We start from the raw sequence: 21,148 nt of genomic DNA on the forward strand, positions 1-21,148 counted from the left end.
AATTATTACATAAGTGATCTTGATACCATAACAAATACTATTTCCATGTAAATTTTTGTACTGCATCGAGGTCCTCCTATAGTTGTTGAATGATCTTGCATATCTTCTCATCTTGATACCATTATATCCTTGATTCTTCCACCCAGTCAAATTATGGAATGGAAATAACAAATAGTAAAGCATTTGTGTCTTCCTCTTTCCTTAAGAGTGCAGCTACCACAATATTTTTCTTTCCCTTTCTATAGATAATTTCAACGTCATAATCCAACATATTTGTAACTCATTTTTGTTTCTCCTCTAAATATAGTCTTTACTCCAAGAAGTACTTCAAACCATCATGATTTGTTTTTACTTTGAAGTGTCTTCCTATTAAGTATGAACATCATTTCTTAACTGCATTTAAATTTGTCTCGACAGTCCCCACACTCTCATTCGAACTAGCCTTTTTGAGGTTGGGGACAGGAGGATACCAAAAAAGACACTTAGCATACATTATTTTCGTGAGGCATAAAAGGCATGGCATACTAGTAATAACCAAAAAGGAGACCAGAACTGACATCATCAAATCAAGGGGGTGGGGAGGAAGTACGGGGGGGGGGGCAATAAAGAAACCAATACGATCCTGAATGTGGAAAACAATATGATCCACTCTCGCTTCCAAGATGCGAAGGTTATCATTAGTGCGGCGGTGACTGTGCCAGAGACTATCTAGTTGAGCCAGTATTTCATTTTGACTATATTGAATATCGGTAAGGTAGGCCACTGTCTCATTTCGATCATCATACCTATGGTCCCTTAGGATGTCCAAATCAATTTGGATGTGCCGCAGCTACTCAGCAAGGGCGTCCAAAGAAGTCGGGGCCTCAATGTGGGTTGGAGAGTGAGCTGGAGAAATGGCTTATGTGCCCTTTGTCTCCTGGCTTGTCATATTGGTGGATGATGAACTATGTTGAAGCTCAGGACGACCAACCTAGGCGTGCTGACCCCTCCCATGACAAGGACATCCCCATTGGCAGGGCATATTGTGCTTATCACTGATTGACAATTGGTTGCAAGAGAAGACCAAGAATAAATCGTCGTGATACCTACAAGAGGTGATGCAAAACCAAATACCACGGCACCACTTCCACCACTAAGAGGAAACCTGAAGACTGACATAGGAATTACTTGAATAAAACAAACCCGAGGTAACCCAGACCAGAGAACTAGACGAGACAAGCCCTCCTCGCAATCCAGGGGAATTATGACAGCATAAAACACTGCCCCGGATGAGAGGATAAACTTTTCTGACTTCAATCCAACATATGGACTTAGAACACCTTCTGAATTTGCCAAAGAACAAGATAACACTTTCACTCTGGAACAAACCAGGAGGAACGTCGAACACTAAGAACATAACAGAACATTCACCAACCCACAGAGACAAACTCTTGAAACCACATAGAAAAGTAGAGGAACTAAAAGAGACAGAGACCTTACCCCAAGCACCAGATGGAGGAACCCAGACTTTCCAAAAATTTGCGGACAACCGGAGATGTGCAACAGCGAGGAGGCAGAACCAGACACCGCCCGCTCAGGTACTAGACTCCTAGGTGAAGACTAGTAAGCAAAGAATAACCCAAACCAGAGAATCGCATTTGCACTCGTCCCTCCTTAGCCTGGGCAGAACCCCGAAAGAGCTGCCATGGCACCAGACCCAAACAACTACAACCTCATCGCCCAAGCTAACAAACTGGATCGAAGCACTCTCCAAACAACAAATATAACAACCGACTGCGGGTAATTAATCATCACACGTGATCCAGACTTAAACAGGAACGCAACAAATTATAGAGATAACCATATGCACAAAGATGCAGTGGAAATAATACTTCATTTCATTAATGGAAAATACTGAAATATGCTTACAACCAGAAATGGAAATAAACCAGCTAGGGCGATGGTAGCTTATCTCTGAGAAGAGATGTGTGGCTACTTGCCTCTGAACTGTGTTACAATGAGGCTCGAAGGCCTATTTATTGTTGAGAAACAATGGAAAACCCTTCACATTCCAAAACCTAACCCTAGAAGATGAAACACCAAAATGTGGGCCCTGTTTTTGGGTAAGTTGGTACATCAACTTCCCGGGGTCGCGAATTGGTCGTATTATCTCCGTTTGACGCGCGTGATAGCTCGTTGGAAAGATCTCTCCGAGGACTATGACAGAAAAGATGATTTTTTGAAAGAGAAATCGTTGGCATTAGATTTCCAAAAAAACGTCGTTTAGGGCCTCAAAACGCTAAAAATAGTAAACTGTGCTATAATTAACGAAACTAAAAAAACTGAAAGAAGCACTAGAGGGGATCCAAGTGGAATTAGCAGGTGGCCACCAATATCCACCTGGATCATTCCTGCCCCCTTAGGAAGCAAGGGTCCCCATTGCGTTGAGTTCCTCCATGAGATGAGGGAACTTCTGCTGCACTTGGTCCCTGGTGAGCCACTTGCCCTAGTGAAGGAGTTGTCCTGCTTTGACAACTCGATATAGTTGGATATTCTGCTGGCGAGTGTGCTTGATCTGTGTGTCCATGATCCGATCAGTTGCAGCGTGTTCCATGCAAGCTAGATTTAACTCTGTGGGTGTGAGTTGTTCTGCAATGTCGGACGTGTCTAGTAATGGTGGAAAGTATGGCCGAAGGCGGTCGACATTGAACACCGGGTGCAAGTCAAGGAATGGGGGAATGCTGAGCTCAAATGCATTGTCTCCCACAACCTTGGTAATGGTGTAAGGACCATATCGTAGTGGTCTGAGTTTCCGATAGGCTCCGATAAGGCGTTCCTTTTGCAAATGCAACCAGACTTTATCACCCACCTGAAACTTGTGTGGCACCCGATGTTGATCATGTCGTTGCTTGTACTTAGCATTTGATTTCTCCAGAATGTCATGGACCTGCTGGCGAATATGTTGGATGTGCTCAATGAAGCTATTTGCCTTATCTGTTTCGGACTGGACATGAGCAAAATCTACATGAGTAGCTGCAAATGGCATGGCCACATCGATGGGACATAGTGGCTAGAATCCCAAGCCCACTTGAAAGGGGTTGTGGCTAGTCGAGCTGTGGAGAGCTCGGTTGTAGTTGTGCTGAACATAGGGGAGGCTCTCGTCCCATGTGCGTGGATGCTTTGAGTTGTACATGCGCAGAATGTGTACGATCATCCTGTTGACAACCTCTGTCTGGCCATCAGTTTGAGGATGGAAGGCTGTGGACTTAGTGAGTTTGGTGTCCAGCATCGACCAGAGACTGGACCAAAATGTACTGAGGAACCTGCTGTCCCGATCTGAGATGATAGACTGTGGGATCCCAAAGTGTACCCACACTCGTTCAAAGAAGAGTTTAGCAGTGGCTTCTGCTGTGATATTCTTCTTGCAGGCCGCCATAATGGCCATCTTTGAGAACCTATTGACGACCACAAAAACACTGTCATTTCCATGCTTAGTGGAAGGAAGGCCTAACATGTAATCCATGGAGATGGATTCCCAAGTCCGACTAGGGGTAGGTAGCAGGGTATAGAGGCCTTGCTTCTTGATGGTCAGTTTGGAAATGGTGCAAGAAGTGCATGATTTGATGTACTTCCCGACATTTTGTCGAAGATTCAGCCAATAGAAATACTTCTGCAGTACTGCCACCATTTTTTCGACCCCAAAATGCCCAACAACCCGACTGTAGTGTGCTTCCCAAATCATCTTGGCACGCTCGCTTGAAGGAACACAAAGGTGACCCAGGTGGCATAACAGGCCATCCTGGAGGTGCAAATCTGGAACATGTTGGCCCTCCAAGAGGGTCTGGTATGTGTGGCCGAATTCCGGGTCGCTTTTGTAGAGCAATGGCCAATCAGAAGTCTCATGCCCACAAGAGTTGAGCACGATGGTTAACGCCATGATCGGTGGTCGACTAAGGAAATCTGCAACATTATTAGTGTTGCCCTTCTTATACTTGATATTCAAATGGAACTGCTGCAGGTATGTGGACCACTTCTGATGGCGATCATTCTGCAATTTCCCTTGGGTCTGTATGAACTGCAGGGGTCGGTGGTCTGTGTGGATAACCGTTTCCTTCCCCAAAATGTAATGCTTCCATTGTCAGCAGGCCTGCACAATGGAATACATCTCTTTATCATAAGTGGGATACTTTCGGACTGTGTCTGAAAGTGTTTCACTGTGATATGCCACTGGATGCCCGTGTTGAGTAAGGACTGCCCCAATAGCATAGTCAGAGGCATCTATCTTGACCTCAAATGGTTGTTGTAAATCTGGTAACACGAGCACTGGTGCCGTGCAGAGGCGATCTTTCAACTCTATGAATGCCTTCTGTTGAGATTCAGACCAAAAGAATTTTGCTTTCGCTCCTCCCTTGGTGACTTGACTCAAAGGCCAAGTGATATGAGAAAATCCCAACACGAACCTGCGGTAGACGTTGGAAAGACCTAGAAAGCCGCGGAGCTCTGTCAGAGTGGTTGGAGATGGCCAATCCCGAATGACTTGGATCTTGGCTGGATCCACATGCACCCCCTGTTCATCAATAATGTATCCTAGATACTGAACCTAGGTCATGCCAAAAGTGCATTTCTCCAAATTGGCACATAGCTTGTGTTGCCACAGTGTTTGGAGAACCTGTCGGATGTGGTGGAGGTGCTCTTCCCAACTCTGGCTGAAGATCAGAATGTCATCCAAGTATACCACTACAAATGAGTTGGTGAATGGCCGCAAGATGTCATCCATTAGCCTCATGAAGGTTGCAGGAGCATTCGTCAACCCGAAAGGCATAACCAACCATTCGAAAAGGCCCTCCTTGGCTTTGAAGGCAGTCTTCCACACATCAGAGGGTTCAATTAGTACCTGGTGATATCTTGACTTCAGATCGATCTTGCTGAAATATTTTTCCCCCTTTAGTTGGTCTAGGAGGTCATCAATCCGCGGGATCGGGTACCTATTACGGATAGTGATCTTGTTCAGTGCCCGATAGTCAATACAGAGTCTCCAAGTCCCATCCTTCTTCTGTACCAACACAATTGGGCTCCCGCAAGGCGATGAACTCGGATGGATGCTGCCTTTCTGCAGCAGCTCCTAAATCTGCCTCTTGATTTCATCGTTCTCCAGAACAGAGCGTCGATAAATTGGTCCATTGGGTAGCGGCGCACCTGGGGTCAGATCGATGGAGTGCTTGACCTGACAGTGCAGAGGAACCCCTACGGGGGAGGTGAAGATGTCCTCGTACTCCTCCACGACCTTGTTCATCTGTAGCTGTCATACATAGGGGCCCTGTCTGGAGGCTGTGGCCACTGTCTTCTTCTTTCCTTGAGGGCGTATCATTAGGAAAACAAATTTTCTAGTTTTGGAAATGAGCTTACTACATTGTTTTGCAGTAATCAAAGAGATGGCAGTAGGCGGTGCTACCTCTGGTATCCTATACAATTGATTTCCCAATGTAATAATAACAGCACGGGGCCTTGATTCATACACAGCATGTCGTTTCCACAAGTATGGTTGTCCTAATAATACATCACAAACTTCAAGGGGAGCAATGTCACACAATACCTCATCTGTGAAGGGCATGATGTTGTATGGAAGGCGACACTCTTGGCTCACGCGAAGATCGCATCCTTGGTGTAGCCACCCAATGGTGTACGGTTGTGGATGTGTTGTGGTCGGTAAGCCCAACCGCTTCACGACCTCTGCCGAAATGAGGTTCTTTTGGCTCCCGCTATCGACAATGAACTGTAGCGGGGAGCCCCTTACCCACATCTGAGAGTGAAAGAGACGTTCCTCCTCCTCTGGACCTTCGGGTTCATTTTTCTAGATCTTGGCAGTAGCAACAGTGGCATTGGGATCCGCATCAATGATCTGCTTCCCTTTGTCATTCCCCTTGTCGGGTTCTGACTCAGAGTCGGAACATGCATCTAATTCTGAAACCTTTAGCTCAGCCACCAATGACTGCTTGGCCCGACACTCACTTGTGTTGTGAGTGGAGCTCTTATGGAACTCACACCATTTTCCCGTGTCCTTTTTCGGCTTTGCGGCACTGTTCTTTGCTTGTAGCTTTGGCGGGTTGTCTTGGGCTGCCCCGCCTTGGCTTTGTCCTTTGTTCTGTGGTTTAAGGGCGCCTTTCCCTTGCTTTGGATTCGAAGATCCAAAGTCTCACTTCTTTTGTTTAAACTTCTGCTCGATCTTGACGGCATATTGGTATGCTATGCCGAGCGAAGAGATGTTCAGGAATTCTATTTCTCCCTGGATGTACTTGTGCAGACAGCCGCGGTATTTGAGTATCAAATGCTGCTTCGAATCCTTGATACCCAACTTCGTGCGAAGGGTATGGAAAAGATTGGTGAACTCCGGCACATCTTGATCCCTACCCTGCCGCAGCGTGGTCCACTTTATGTATTCATCCTCATAGCTTCCCACAAGGTAGTGTTGCTCCTTAATGGCATCCTGTAATGAATTCCAGGTGGGTGCGGCTGAAAATAGTGAGCCTGTACTTTCATCCTTCTGCTCGCAGTAAGTTTCCCACCAGTCCTTGACGTGGGGGGCTGCTTTGAGAAGAGAGAAAACAATCTTTTCCCGACTCGAAAATTCATGAACAGAAAAATAACCTTCTAGCAGATTTAACCATTTACCTACGACATCTGCGTCTATCTGACCCTCGAATATGGGGATTTCAAAATTAACTTGTACCTTAAAGGGCGTGGCGTTTCCAGAGTAGCTGCTGGAAGCCGATGCGTCACTTTTGGGTAGCCGCTGAAGGATTTGGGCAAAGTTGTCCATCATTGCGTTCCGTTGTCGCTCGAGGGCTTCTTCGAGCAAGATTTTGATAGGATCTCCTGCTCCCTCGTCTTTCTTCTCATCCGCCATGGGAGGCCGTCGGGATTTGCGAGGCTGGTCTTGCAAAGGTTCGACCAGTTCAAGCCCTAACTCCTTATATCCCGACCTCGTTGGGGACATGCAAAGAAAAACAAAGAAAAAGCAGACCACTCTGATACCACTGATCCAGACTTAAACAGGAACACAACAAATTATAGAGATAACCATATACACAAAGATGCAGCGGAAATAATACTTCATTTCATTAATGGAAAATACTGAAATATGCTTACAACCAGAAATGGAAATAAACCAGCTAGGGCGATGGTAGCTTATCTCTGAGAAGAGATGTGTAGCTACTTGCCTCTGAACTGTGTTACAATGAGGCTCGAAGGCCTATTTATTGTTGAGAAACAATGGAAAACCCTTCACATTACAAAATCTAACCCTAGAAGATGAAATGCTAAAGTGTGGGCCCCGTTTTTGGGTAAGTTGGTACATCAACTTCCCGGGGTTGCGAATTGATCGTATTATCTCCGTTTGACGCGCATGATAGCCCGTTGGAAAGATCTCTCCGAGGACTACGACAGAAAAGGTGTTTTTTTGACAAGAAAATCGTTGCGGTAGATTTCCCAAAAAACGTCGTTTAGGGCCTCAAAACGGCTCCGGAAGTTTAGGACCCGAAACACTGCTAAAAATAGTAAACTGTGCTATAATTAAGGAAACTGAAAAAACTGAAAGAAACACTAGAGGGGATCCAAGTGGAATTAGCGGGGGGCCACCAATATCCACCTGGATCAACACGTGAGATTTGATAGCAGGGACAACATATAAAGGCCAAGTAATTACGCGTGTGGCGAAGGCACATGCCCCAATGGCCTCGCTTAGGACACTTATACCCTCATATGATCACCCCATCATGGCATATATAAAACAAACCTTATATTTATAATACCTATTTAATTAACTAAGGCTATAAGGATGTGTCTAATGTGTAAAAATACACTTATTAAATTGAAGAATGAAAAAGTTTTAATTAAATATAAACAAAGCACCTTAAAATTTAAAAGATTACACCATCTTTGTTGTTATTTCAAAGAAAGAAATAAATATTAAAAATATATGAACCCATTTTAAAAAAGATGGTAAACTAAACCAAAACAACATCTTGACATAGATGAATTAATTTATTAAAAAAATAATTAAAAGATGATCTTGAACTATTCAAAATATTATATCTAATGTTTATTACATAGGTAATACTATTAATCAAACATTTATAATATTATTAATTTTCATAATTTATTATGTGAAAAAATAAAATTTCATTACTAAATATTTAATTATAAAATAATTTAATAAATCAAAATAATTTATTTTATTTATAATTTATAAACCAAAATTAATCAACTTTATCACTATAAACCAGTTTTATTTAAAAAATTACATTATACTAAAATTAAAAGATGAACATCATTTTATCTTGAACTATTCATTGGTGATACTATTAATTAAAAGATGAACATCATTTTATCTTGAACTATTCATTGGTGATACTATTGGTGATATTATAATATTATTAATTTTCAAAATTTGTTATGTTAAAAAATAAAATTTCATCACTAAAGATTCATTTTTTAACTTAACTTTAAATCTGAGCTGAATCCGAGGTAACAGAGATATATACAAGTATGAAAAAATAATATAGATTCATCTTTTAGTTTAAAAATACGTAGATTTGCACAGTTCAAATAAAATATGTAGATTTGCACAGTTCAAATTCGGATTGTAAATAAAATTTCTGAAAACTGTATGGAAGAAACTGCAATATCCGAAGTTAAGTTTAAAGTCTTTGAAAATTGAAATTGGATAGAGTATTCACATGAAATATTGGATATTTCTCCACACAATTTAGGAGAAAAATTGTTTCTTATCTTAATTTTAAAAACAATAGACTTGAAGGCTAATTTCTTTATTGTTTTCTCTCGCTGCTGTTCAGAATGCTGGCTTGAATTTTAGTATAGTATTTTTGGTTAACTTGTACCCCTTTGCATTTTCAGATTTAACTTATATCACTTTGCATTTTCAGATTTAATGTTCTCACATTAGTATTCACTTAATAGTTAATAATAGTTTTAGATTAATGGTTAGTTAATAGTTAATAATAGTTAAAAAAATAGAAGTTTAATTTGTGGGAAACTTATTTTAACCATTTGTCTGATGTGTCTCTCATATGTGTCTCTCATATCAAGATAGGTCTTTCGGAAATGATGCCCACTCTCCCAAATCAGAATTGGGAGGTTAGTCGGTTTCCACTACCTATCTGCACTCCAGTTTTTCTTTTTCTTTGATAATGAAAAGTCTTGTAACGTGAACATTGTGGAAATGGAGGGAGGAAGTGGCCTGACTTCTTGAATACTTGTTGAGCTGAGAGGCTCATTCTACAAATGGAGGGAGGAAGTGGCCTGACTTCTTGAATACTTGTTGAGCCGAGAGGCTTATTCTACAATCTAGTATGAGGGACATGTGTAAGTATGTCACGTCCTCAAAAAATAATAAAAATAATTTTCGCTAATGTCAACCAAAACAAAAAAACAAAAATTAGATAACCATATAAATAAATAATTAAAAATGGTGGAGAGGCTCATTCTACAATCCAATATGAGGGACATGTGTAAGTATGTCACATCCTCAAAAAATAATAAAATAATTTTAGTGAATGTCAACCAAGACAAAAAAAAATTAAAAAAATTAAATAACCATATAAATAAATAATACCAGGGACGTGTAAGTATGTCAAGTCCTCAAAAAATAATAAAAATAATTTTGGTTAATGTCAACCAAAACAAAAACAAAAACAAAAAACAAAAAATATTAGATAACCATATAAATAAATAATTAAAAATGGTGGAGAGGCTCATTGAGCCGAGAGGCTCATTCTACAAGTATGAGGGACATGTGTAAGTATGTCACGTCCTCAAAAAATAATAAAAATAATTTTCGCTAATGTCAACCAAACAAAAATGTAAAAATAAAAATAAATTAAATAACTATATAAATAAACAATTAAAAATAGATGAGGCTCTCATTTTACAATCAAGTGTTTCACTTTTATTGTACTTGGTTCTTTGATATTTCACTTTCTTTTTGCTTTTTTTTTGATATTTCACTTTCACTCTTCAAGTAATAAATGAAATATTTCCATGTCTATCTTAAATAATATAATTTTATATAACTTTATAGAGATAAAGTATTTTTCAAAAAATTATATTTTTCTTATAAATATCTCAATATAGAACTTAAATAAATTGTTTGAATATCCATATTAACTAATATATATCAATATGGATTCTCTCTTTATTATGTGTGTATTAATGTTTACCTTAGTAAAATATTTCAACGCTAAAAGAAAAAATAATTAAAGATAAAATAATGTAGTTATTTCTTAATAAGAGGAAAATGTGTAACTCATTCAATTTTGAATATAAAATATTGATAATGATAAAATATTCAAAAATACAATATAAACAATGAAAAATTACCACTATAGATCTATCTTAATCACATATTTACCAAGCACTAAAAGGGATTAAATCTCTTGATGTGTAATTTTTTTTTCAAGTTTGAAATTTGATCCCTCTGGGCTCTTGGTAGATCCGTGGTTAAAATGGATCTTTGAGCCGAGAGGCTCATGATCTTTGAGCCAAGTAGCTCAATCTACAATCCAATATGAGGGACATGTGTGAGAGGCTCATGATCTTTGAGCCAAGTAGCTCAATCTACAATCCAATATGAGGGACATGTGTAAGTATGCCACGTACTCAAAACATAATGAGGCTCATTCTACAATCAAGTATGAGGGACATGTGTAAGTATGTCACTTCCTCAAATAATAATAAAAATAATTTTCCTTAATGTCAACAAAAAAAATTAAAAAATTAAATAACCATATAAATAAACAATTAAAAATGGACGAGAGACTCATTCTACAATCTAGTATTTCACTTTCATTCTGATTGCATGAGTGGCTACCATGTATTCTGCCTCTGTTGTTGAAAGTGCCATTACCTACTCTCTCTTACTCGTCCAACTAACTGCACCTCCAAATAGGTTGAACGCATACCCACTTGTAGATCTTTTCTGATCCAGATCTCCAGCCCAATATGCATCAACAAAGCCACGATTGTCCAAAACTCTGTCCAATCCTAGCCTTCCTTGGTAGCACAAACCATAATCACTAGTGCCACACAAATACCTAAAAATCCGCTTCATTGTTTTCCAATGCTCCTTCCCTGGTTTTGACATAAACCTACTCAATACTCCCATTGCACGTGCAATGCTTGGTCTAGTATAGACCATTACATACATCAGGGTACTGACTGCATTTGCATATGGAACACGTGACATGTTCTCTTTCTCTTCTTGTGTCTTGGAACGCTGTTCAACATACAAATTTACACCTACAGGAATATGAACCTTCATCGGTTTACTATCTTGCATATTAAACCTCTATAGTGTTGTCTTGACATACTTCCTCTGGTTTAACCAAAGCTTCCTCTTTGCCTGATCTCATTTAATTTCGATGCCCAAAATATAGTTTGCAACACCAAGATCTTTCATGTCAAATTTAGAGGAAAATTGGGTCTTCAAATCTTGGATAATTTCTTTGTTATTTCTAATCAGCAACATATCATCCACATACAAGACCAAATAAATAACACAGTCACCAATTAATTTAAAATACACACAGTGATATGCTTTGCTTCTGATGAAACCAATTCCTCGTATAAACATATTGAATTTTTGAGACCACATCCTTGGTGATTGTTTTAACCCATACAAAGAATTTTTTAACCTGCATACCAATTCTTTCTTACCTTTCACCGTAAAGCCTTCAGGTTGCTTCATGTAGATCTCTTCTTCCAGATCCCCATGAAGAAATGTTGTCTTCGCATCCATCTGTTCTACCTCAAAATGAAAAGTAGAAGCAACCAATAAAAGTAACCTATTAGAAGACGCCTTGGCAACAAGAGAAAAATATTACCAAAATCAATTCCTGGTACCTGGGAATAACCTTTTGCTACCAACCGAGCTTTGTATTTCTCCACCTTGCCTTCTGCATTCATATTTTTCTTAAACACCCATTTTCTTCCATTGGGTTTCCTTCCAGGTGATAACTCCACGAGATCCCAAGCCTCATTTTTGTCCAAAGATCTCATTTCGTTAACCATGGCCTCTTTTCAAAGTTTGTCATCCTCTGAATCTACTGCGTCCCTAACAGTTTTGGGATCATCATCAGTAATGGATAAAGTAAAATTTAAATAGAAAGCAGATGGAATATACCTTTTTGGCTACCTTCTTTCTCAAACTAACCTTCTCACAACTGGAGTTTGTGGTTCTTCATCTTCTGATTCCTCTTTTGTTGTAGAGTCTGATTCTTCCTCTTTTAGCTCAAATTCTATCTTCTTAGGTTCCTTTGGTAGGACTTCACGTTTAACAACATCTTTCACCTCTATAAACACCACATCGTGGCTCTACACAACCTTCCTTGTTTCTGGGTTCCAAAGCTTATAACCTTTTAAACCATCATTATACCCAATAAAGATGCACCTTTTATATTTACTATCCAACTTGGTTCTTTTCTCCTTTGGAACATGTACATATGCATCATAGCCAAATACCCTCACATGTGAAAGAGAGGGTTTCATACTAGTCCATACCTCTTGTGGAGTCTTATCCTCCAACACTAATGAAGCTGATTTGTTGACCAAGTAACATGCAGTCTCTGTCACCTCTGCCCAGAACTCCTGTCTTAACTTGAAACCACTGAGCATGCTTCTTTCCTTTTCCATCAGGGTCCTGTTCATTCTTTCTGCAACTTCATTTTGTTGAGGTTTGTATGGAGTAGTCTTCTGTTGTGATATACCATAGTTTTTACAGAACTCTTCAAATTCCTTCTTTCATAATTATCCACTGTTATCTGTCCTCTTTCTTCTTTGTCTAGTTTTCTACTAGAGCCTTAAATACTTTAAACTTATCAAATACTTCAGATTTCTTCCTGAGGAAATATATCCATGTATTCCTTAAGAAGTCATATATAAATGATACATAGTACACAAACTTACCCAATGATGGAACCGACACCGGTCCAAACACATCACTGTGCACAAGCTCTAATATCCCTTTCGCTCTCTTAGCAATAGAGAGGAAACTCACCTGACTCTTCTTCCCATATACAAATTGTTTACAAAGATCGAAATCAGAGAGAAATTAGACATATCTTCTACCATACCATTACCATGAAGTATTCAAAGGCCTTTCTCTCCAATATGTCCAAGCCTTTGATGCCATAGCATGGTATTTTCTCGAGAGACCACTATATTTTTTTCTCCACTTTCAGAAACCACAGAATTGTTGTACCCATCAATAACAGTGCTCCTCGAATCATCTTGCAGATATCTTTCTCGAACACTGTTTTTACGCCTGCATCATCCATCTTGCTTACAAAAAATAGATTTTTGGTCAATGCAGGAATATGCCGAACACTCGAAAGTGTTATAATCCTTCTACCTTGCAACTTCAACTTGAGTTTTCCATGTCCAACGATTTTAGCCTTCTTGTCATCCTCTAAGAAGACATTGTCACCATCATATTTCTCATACTCGTAGAACCACTCCCTATGGAGAGTAAAGTGAAAGGATGCACCTGAGTCAATCAACCATGCTTCATGATCTACATGTGTTCTTGAAGATGAAGCCAAGTACACATCCCCACCTTCATCTGAGGTGGTTTTGGCCTCTACAGAAGGAGCATCATCAGATCCCTTTCCTTCCTCAAGAGCTTTAGATCTACAATCATTTTTGAAGTGCCCTTCCTTTCTGCATTTCCAGCACACCTTTACAGGTTTTCCTGGAGATTTAGATCTCCCTCTAAATTTAGATCTCCCACTCGAGGAATTATTTTTGTTTCTATTCTGAGACCATCCTCGTACAAACAAGGCATCACCATTCTGGCCCTCCATATTTTTCTGTCTCTTCTCCTCCGATAGCAAGGATGAGACTATTTCATCAAACTACAAGGGATTTGTATTGCTACCTATTGCAACAACCAGATTATCCCACAAATATGGTAGAGAACACAAAAAATTGATGCACTTATCTTCATCTGAAATTTTAATATCAATGATAACAACTGGCTTACCGCAATATTAAAGGTATTTAGATGCTTTGTCACCGAGTCTCCATCCTTCATCCCCAGCTTATACAATTTTTTTCGTAGGAACAATTTATTCACTAGAGACTTAGATTAGTACAAAGTCCATAATTTTTCCCACAAAGCCTTTGATGAAGCTTCCCCTGATACATTCAACAATACTAAATCTAAGATACCCAACTGTATTGCGCTCTTTGCTTTCCGGTCCAACTTCTTCCAGTCTTCATCATACATTTTCGTTGGTTTAGTACTCGGATCTACCGCAATTCACTGATCTTTATCCACCAATAGATCCTTCATCTTGAGTTTCCACAACTCAAAAATATGATCATTAAATTTCTCGATTTTTATCTTTCCATTGGTCACCATCTTCTTTCACTGCAAGAATCGCTCCTGTAGATCTCCCACTCAACAAGTTCTAGCACAGGCCTAAGAAAAACCCTTCAGTAGTAAAGGCATTCCCTTGAAACCAAAACAACTATGATATCAAATGTATGTTTTAACCCTGTACAAAAATTACTTGCAAACAAATTCTTAATATATATATATATATATATATATATATACACACACACACACACAATGGCAAGAGCATAAAACATAAAATAGATAAACACGGAGATTTTCCCCTGGATCGCAAAACCAGGTTTACCAGATTGATTTTTTCATTATGTTCCTTTCAATGTTACAATACATATATGTACATGTCGAGGCATCCATAAACCCCAATCCACTAACCCCAATCCACTAACCCTGGATTAGAATATAATTGTAGTTTCCTTGGCCAGATCTACAAAATATCGTGGGCAGAAAATCATCATGCCCAAAACCATGTGTGAAATCCATACCATCGGCAAAAAAACCATGTGCGAAATCCATGCACAAAACCATAGGTAGGTTCGTCCACTTAATATAGCGTGGGAAAACCATGTGCTAAATCCATGCACAAAACCATAGGTAGGTTCATCCACTTAATATAGCGTGGGAAAATTATGTGCGAAATCCATGCACAAAACCATAGGTAGGTTCGTCCACTTAATATAGCGTGGGGCACCGTATTTATGTGGTATAACCCCAATTGGGAAAACATCCATGAGGTATAACCCCAAAAGATAATAGTGTATTTATTATCTTTATAAATCTCTAATCTTAGAGAGATCACCACCACAAATGCTTCACCACTTTACAATGATAAGGCATATATTTTCTTGTGTACCTTACAAGACTCCCTAACATCTATTATACACCAAGAGGTATTAAAAAATTACATTCCCATAATACATGTGGGATAATGTAGTTTTATCTATTTAATAATAAATTATAACAAGGTTATTTTACTCCATGATAAATGTGATATAACCTCTTTTATAGAAAAGTGGAGCTTCTTCCAACATAATCTAAACAATATCACCTTCCAAATTGACATATTCCTGATACCTACAAAGCATATATATGGGATTGGTGTCTCTTGTAGGTTGGTGTCTATGAATTTGAGAAATTGAGGGGATTGGTGTCTCCTTTATGTTGGTGCCTACAAAGAACCATCATTTAAAGAAGTTTTGTGGTTTTCTCCCAAAAGGGTTTCCACATATATCTTGTGTTTCATGTTTTGCATTGTGGCATTTGAATGTTTAAATAATAATAAAATATATATATTGATTCACCTCCCAGTATAATTGTGAATCCAACAATGGGTAAAAATGACCGTGCAAGTTGATTCTTCCAATGTTTCCACTCTACAAGCATCGAGATAGATGACAAACAATATAATGATCATATTTGAATCAATTTAGTTGCATATCAAACTAAAACATTATCTAATATGGTTCACAAGCTCTCGTGCTATAAGAAGGAGATTTACTCCATTACACAAGTTAATTGATAACGAAAGCACTACATTCTAGGGAAGGAGATGATCACCGACACATGCATAAGACTCTCCAATTCATGCATAGATAGAGAAAACTACAAAATGACCACTATTATAAGTGATCTCCATACCTTCAATAATTCCATCTAAATGTCAAGAATAAGAAGGGAAGAAATAATTGATTTGTGCAACAGTTGGATCTCTAATTGACGTGCTAGCCATAATCCTCTACTACTATGGACATGAGACTTGGAAATGCCTCTAACTATATGGAAATGATCTTGAATTTGTTGATACATATAAGGATTTGGTTGTAGGTAAACATGTTAATGAATTTCACCTCGAAGATGGATTAGAAGCATTATGAATGATTTATGTGGTGAAATGCATTGTTTAAGGAAAAATGTTATGGTTTTAGACCTTCATATGTAGTTTTGGGGCTCAAAATACATGGAAAACTATGGATTCAACTTCTAATGCATGTTTTCTAGTTCACAACCCATGTATAAGTGCCATGAATGGAATTTGTGTCCAACAAAAGGAACATGGCCCAATTTCTAGAATTGGGTTTGATAGGGATGAGTTTTCTAGTCTTGAGCATGGTTTAAAGCTAAAACCCCATGCCTTTAGTCCCTAATCAATATATTCAAGGCCTAAATAGGGATTTGCATGTCTTATTTGGGGATGATGATCTCACAGGACTCATCATATCTTTAAAGTCTCAATATGTATACATAGTAACTAAGTAAAGACAATAGGGAATAATTAAGGATCTTTGATGCTCAATTGAAGACAAAAGTGTTGATGTATATATTTGTATGTAAACATATCACACATGCATTTCAAGAATTCCATAATTTGGCAATAGTTGTGTTTTATATAACAGAGATGGATTTTGAGCATTACCACATTTTTATTTTGAAAATGTGATAAATTTATGCACGAAGTGATATCTTTGCTTTTCTTTTAGGTTCAATTTAATAAACCTTATGGTTACAATTCTAAAATCTAAACCACATATATTTTCCCCTTTCTTAATCAATGTTTATTTTAATGATACTAAACATATAAAATAAATCTATAAATCTAAATATTTACTTCATGATATTTGATTATTTGAGACATTTTAAAAAACATATTTAGTATATATATTTTGTTCTTGGAGAAAAATATAGCAAGTAAATAGATATTTTTCCACATTTATGAATGACATCAATAATAAATCCACTGGCATTAATTAATACACCTTACCAAATGAGATATGAATTATACACATAATAGCATGAAACTAACCAACAAAATATCCAATTATAATATGATTAACAATTATTTAACTTACTCTTCCGCTATCGTTATATCTCTACCTAAATATTAAAACATTGAAATATGATTATACATTTTAAAATCATAATTTTAAAAATTTCATATATATATATATATAATAATAATAAATATTTAATTAACTACGATTATGAGGATATGCTTAATGTGTAAAAATACACTTGCTTCTTAACTTGAAAGATGAAAACGCTTCAATTAAATACGAAAAAAAACACTTTAAAATTTAAAAGATGACACCACCTTTGTTGTTAATTCAAAGCAAGAAATAAATATTAGAAATATATAAACCCATTCTAATGAAGATGGTAAACTAAACCAAAACATCTTGAAGATGGTAAACTAAAATTAATTTATACAATTTTTAGAATAACTAAAATTAAAAAGATGAACATCATTTTATTTTAAACTATTCAAAAATATTATATTTAATTTTCATTACATTTGTAATATTATTAATTAAACGTTTATAATATTATTAATTTTCATAATTGGTTATTTGAAAAAATAAAATCTCGTAACTAAATATTTAGTTATAAAATAATTTAATAAATTAAAATAGTTTATTTTATTTATAAATTTTATAAACTAAAATTAATAATTTTTATTACTATAAATTATTTTTTATTTAAAAAATTATATTATTATATTGGGAGGTGTTCCAATATGATAAATATGTTGGAATGTTATCTAATGTAATGCCCTGTAAATAAAAACAAAATAAAAAATTAATGTAATGTAATGTAAGTTAAACATTTTAACAAATAATATATTTTAAGTATATTTGAAAGAGAAATTTAGGGTTCTGCGGCTCTTGGAGGTTTTGATCCCGCGCGAACTAAAAATGCAGCAGGCCGCAACAAGGAAACCTGTCATCGAGGACTCTCTCGGCAAACCCATCAGCCTCTGGATCGAACCGCCTCGCAGGGATTTAGATGGCTACATCGTGGGGAAGATGTGGGTGCAGGCACCCAAGAACTGTCCTGAAAGGAGAACGCAGAACAACATTGGCGATTTCTCCGAGGCGATCACTGATGCCGAAAACCTGCAAGCAGAGGAAGGGAGACTCCCAGGATGAGATCGAAGTATCTATGCTGCTGGGAGAACAGATCTCGAGCCACAGGCAGCGTTGGAGGCTGGATCTGGAATCAGATCTACTTTTCTTGCCATGAATTTCTCTTCTCTCTGGTCTGACACGGCTTGGATCAATAAGGAATGGTCGTTCCATAGCCTAGTTCATACGATCAAGGTAGAAATCAGCTACATCGGGCCTTCGACTATCAGGAATCAGTTCCCAGCGGGATCCAAAGGGGCAGCCAGAAAACACGACATCTTCCCAATGCCGGCACTCTGGAGGAAAGGATTCTGGGGTCGTGACCAAGTTTGTGGAGCCAGACCTGATGCAGATCTGATCGAGTCAAATCTAGCATTGGCCAGGCCAAGAAAAGCAGAAAAAATCAGTCATACAAACGGGGCAGATTTGGAATTAAATGACCACTTCCAAATCTTTGTTAGAACGCCCAAGGGGAACTCAACACTGATATGGGTTTCAGCTACAGACAATGTAAGAGATCTGAAATACAACATTGCAAATCAGATCGGCTATCCCGCTGGTGAGCAACACCTATTAACAGGAGGCAGATCTCTTCAGGACTTCCGATCCATAAAGGATTACAATATAAAGCCAGGAACTACAATAATCCTCAATCTGAGACTACAAGGAGGCGCAGCATCTGGCAAAGCAATTGTAGGAGGTAGCGGATCTAAACCAACCCACATCCCAGATCCACTCCAGCAGCATAGAGGTGACGGAACATCTTACAAGCAGATTTTACAAGGAGGGAAAGCTTCTCCAACAGATCCGAAATAGGTTGGATCAGAACCGAGCCCATACATAGTGGAGCAGCTGCAGCACACTCCAGAACTAACAATTGAAACAACAGAAGCAGAGAAGGTATGTAATAGTTATGAAAAGCAAGCTATCATCTGTCGTTTTAATGGTTTTTGGCCCAAACCATTTGATCTGTTTCATTGGATTCTCACAAAATGGTCTCTAGATTGTGAGATCCACCTCTGCTCAAAAGGGTTTTTTATAGTCAAATTTCAATCCCCAGAAGTCAGAGATCTTGTGATCCAAGAAGGACCTTGGTTCTGGGGATCTTCGGGTCTTTTCATCACTCCATGGTTCCCAGATTTTGATGCAAACACTTTCGTTGTATCTAAGATGCCAGTATGGGTTCGTCTTCACAACCTCCCTATCCATTTTTGGGATCAAAAGGTGCTGGCAAGCATAGGCAACGCCATAGGCAGATATATCAAAATGGATACACAAAGAATAGAGGAAAGAATTTTTACTTTTGCACGCATATGTGTGGAAGTAGATCTCAGTAAAGGATTACCGGGAAGCATAAAACTGAAACATAAAGACCGCAGCTAGATGCAGTCTTTAGACTATGAAAATACAACTTTCAGATGCAGAATATGTCGGCAAACTGGACATCTCCAAAATGCTTGTCCAGAATATAAAAAGAACAGCCGTAGAAAGAAGAGAACTGGCAGTCAACAAAAAGGATGGAAATTCAGCCATTCAGATTCGGAAGAGGAGGAAGAGGATGAAGAGGAAGACCCTGATCCAAACAAAAGTATCCCAACAGAAACACAAAAGACTTCTATACAAGAGACCAAGGAATCACAATCTGGGAAAAATCCAAATTCAATGGAAATTAGTGGAACCAAAAGGCAACATTCATCAGATACCTCAGATTCAGACAAAGAAAATCCTAGACCCGGCGAAGAAAATTCACTCCAAATTGTTCCCATAACCCCAGCACAAGGAGAATGGCGAAAGGTGGAGAAGAAAAAGGGGAGGAAGTCTTGATCCTTCAAGTTTGGCTCCTCTGTTCTCGCTGTGGTTGTTTGAAATTTTGCTTCTACTTCTTGCCCATTCTTTTCTCATCGTTGCTCTCATCTCTGACAGGCACTGGCCTGAAATCTTCCTCATACGAGGAGGCCGTGCATTTGCTCAGTAACGTTCTCTAGCTGGACTGAATATTCATCCAACGAGCGCACATTATAGAGCAAAATGAATGCTTTAGCATATACTATGTAACTTTTTATCCTGGTAATAAAAAGTTGGATTTTTTCTTTGGAAAAAAAAAGTTAAACATTTTAACTCCATCAAAATAAAATAAAATAAAAAGTAAAAATAACAAAATAAAAATAACCCTATAAAAATAAAATAATAATAAAAATAGAAATGACTTTGGTATTGAAAACCTATGGTATTCATGTGGAATTTAGCCTATTTAAAGCGAGGAATGTGGAATTTAGCCTATATAAAGGGAGGAATAAACCGGCCTAGATCCATTAAAACTTCCGGTCTACTGAGCACACAGTAAGATCAAATCTTTTGAGATGCAAACTTCATTTAGAGTTAAAAGAGATTAGGATGCAAACCTCTTTTAGAATAAAAAAAGATTTGATCCTCCTTCAAAATAAAAAGAGAATAAGGCAAACTTCCTTTAGAGTTAAAAGAGATTAAGATGCAAACCTCTTTTAGAATAAAAAAATATTTGATCCTCCTTCAAAATAAAAAGAGAATAAGATGCAAACATCCTTTAAAGTAAAAATATATTTGATTCTTCTAAAAGCTAGACCCAGAATTAAAAAGAAAAATTAATATTTAATATCAAATAAATAAAACTTTTTATTATAAATTATATATTTATTTCACTAATAAAAAATGATAAAATTTAATTTAATTTTTTTATTTTTCCACCAAAATTGAATGATACATTTTTAAGTGAAATCACTAGTTTTCATTATTTTAAGTATGATTTTGAATACATAACGAAATGGAAAAAAAAAAAGAACAACCACTTAAATTTACTATTATG

General features: G+C 37.7%; 1 protein-coding gene across 1 annotated transcript; it reads left to right on the top strand.

The window, feature by feature from the left end:
* Window positions 1-18,591: 18,591 nt before the first annotated feature.
* On the top strand, window positions 18,592-19,122 carry LOC149218997 (polyubiquitin-like). Its single transcript, XM_089386685.1, has one exon. It carries the CDS (start codon window positions 18,592-18,594, stop codon window positions 19,120-19,122), a length of 531 nt encoding a protein of 176 aa, XP_089242811.1.
* The last annotated feature ends 2,026 nt before the right edge of the window (window positions 19,123-21,148 follow it).

This window comes from Pinus tabuliformis, chromosome Q, assembly GCF_031772625.1.
Source record: "Pinus tabuliformis cultivar Carrire ecotype Pingquan chromosome Q, CPIR1, whole genome shotgun sequence".
In the NCBI taxonomy this organism is placed as follows: Eukaryota; Viridiplantae; Streptophyta; class Pinopsida; order Pinales; family Pinaceae; genus Pinus; species Pinus tabuliformis.

Bases quoted from the DNA above. Each gene is read 5' to 3' on its own strand.
- LOC149218997 (XM_089386685.1), top strand. From the start codon at position 18,592: ATGCCGGCACTCTGGAGGAAAGGATTCTGGGGTCGTGACCAAGTTTGT.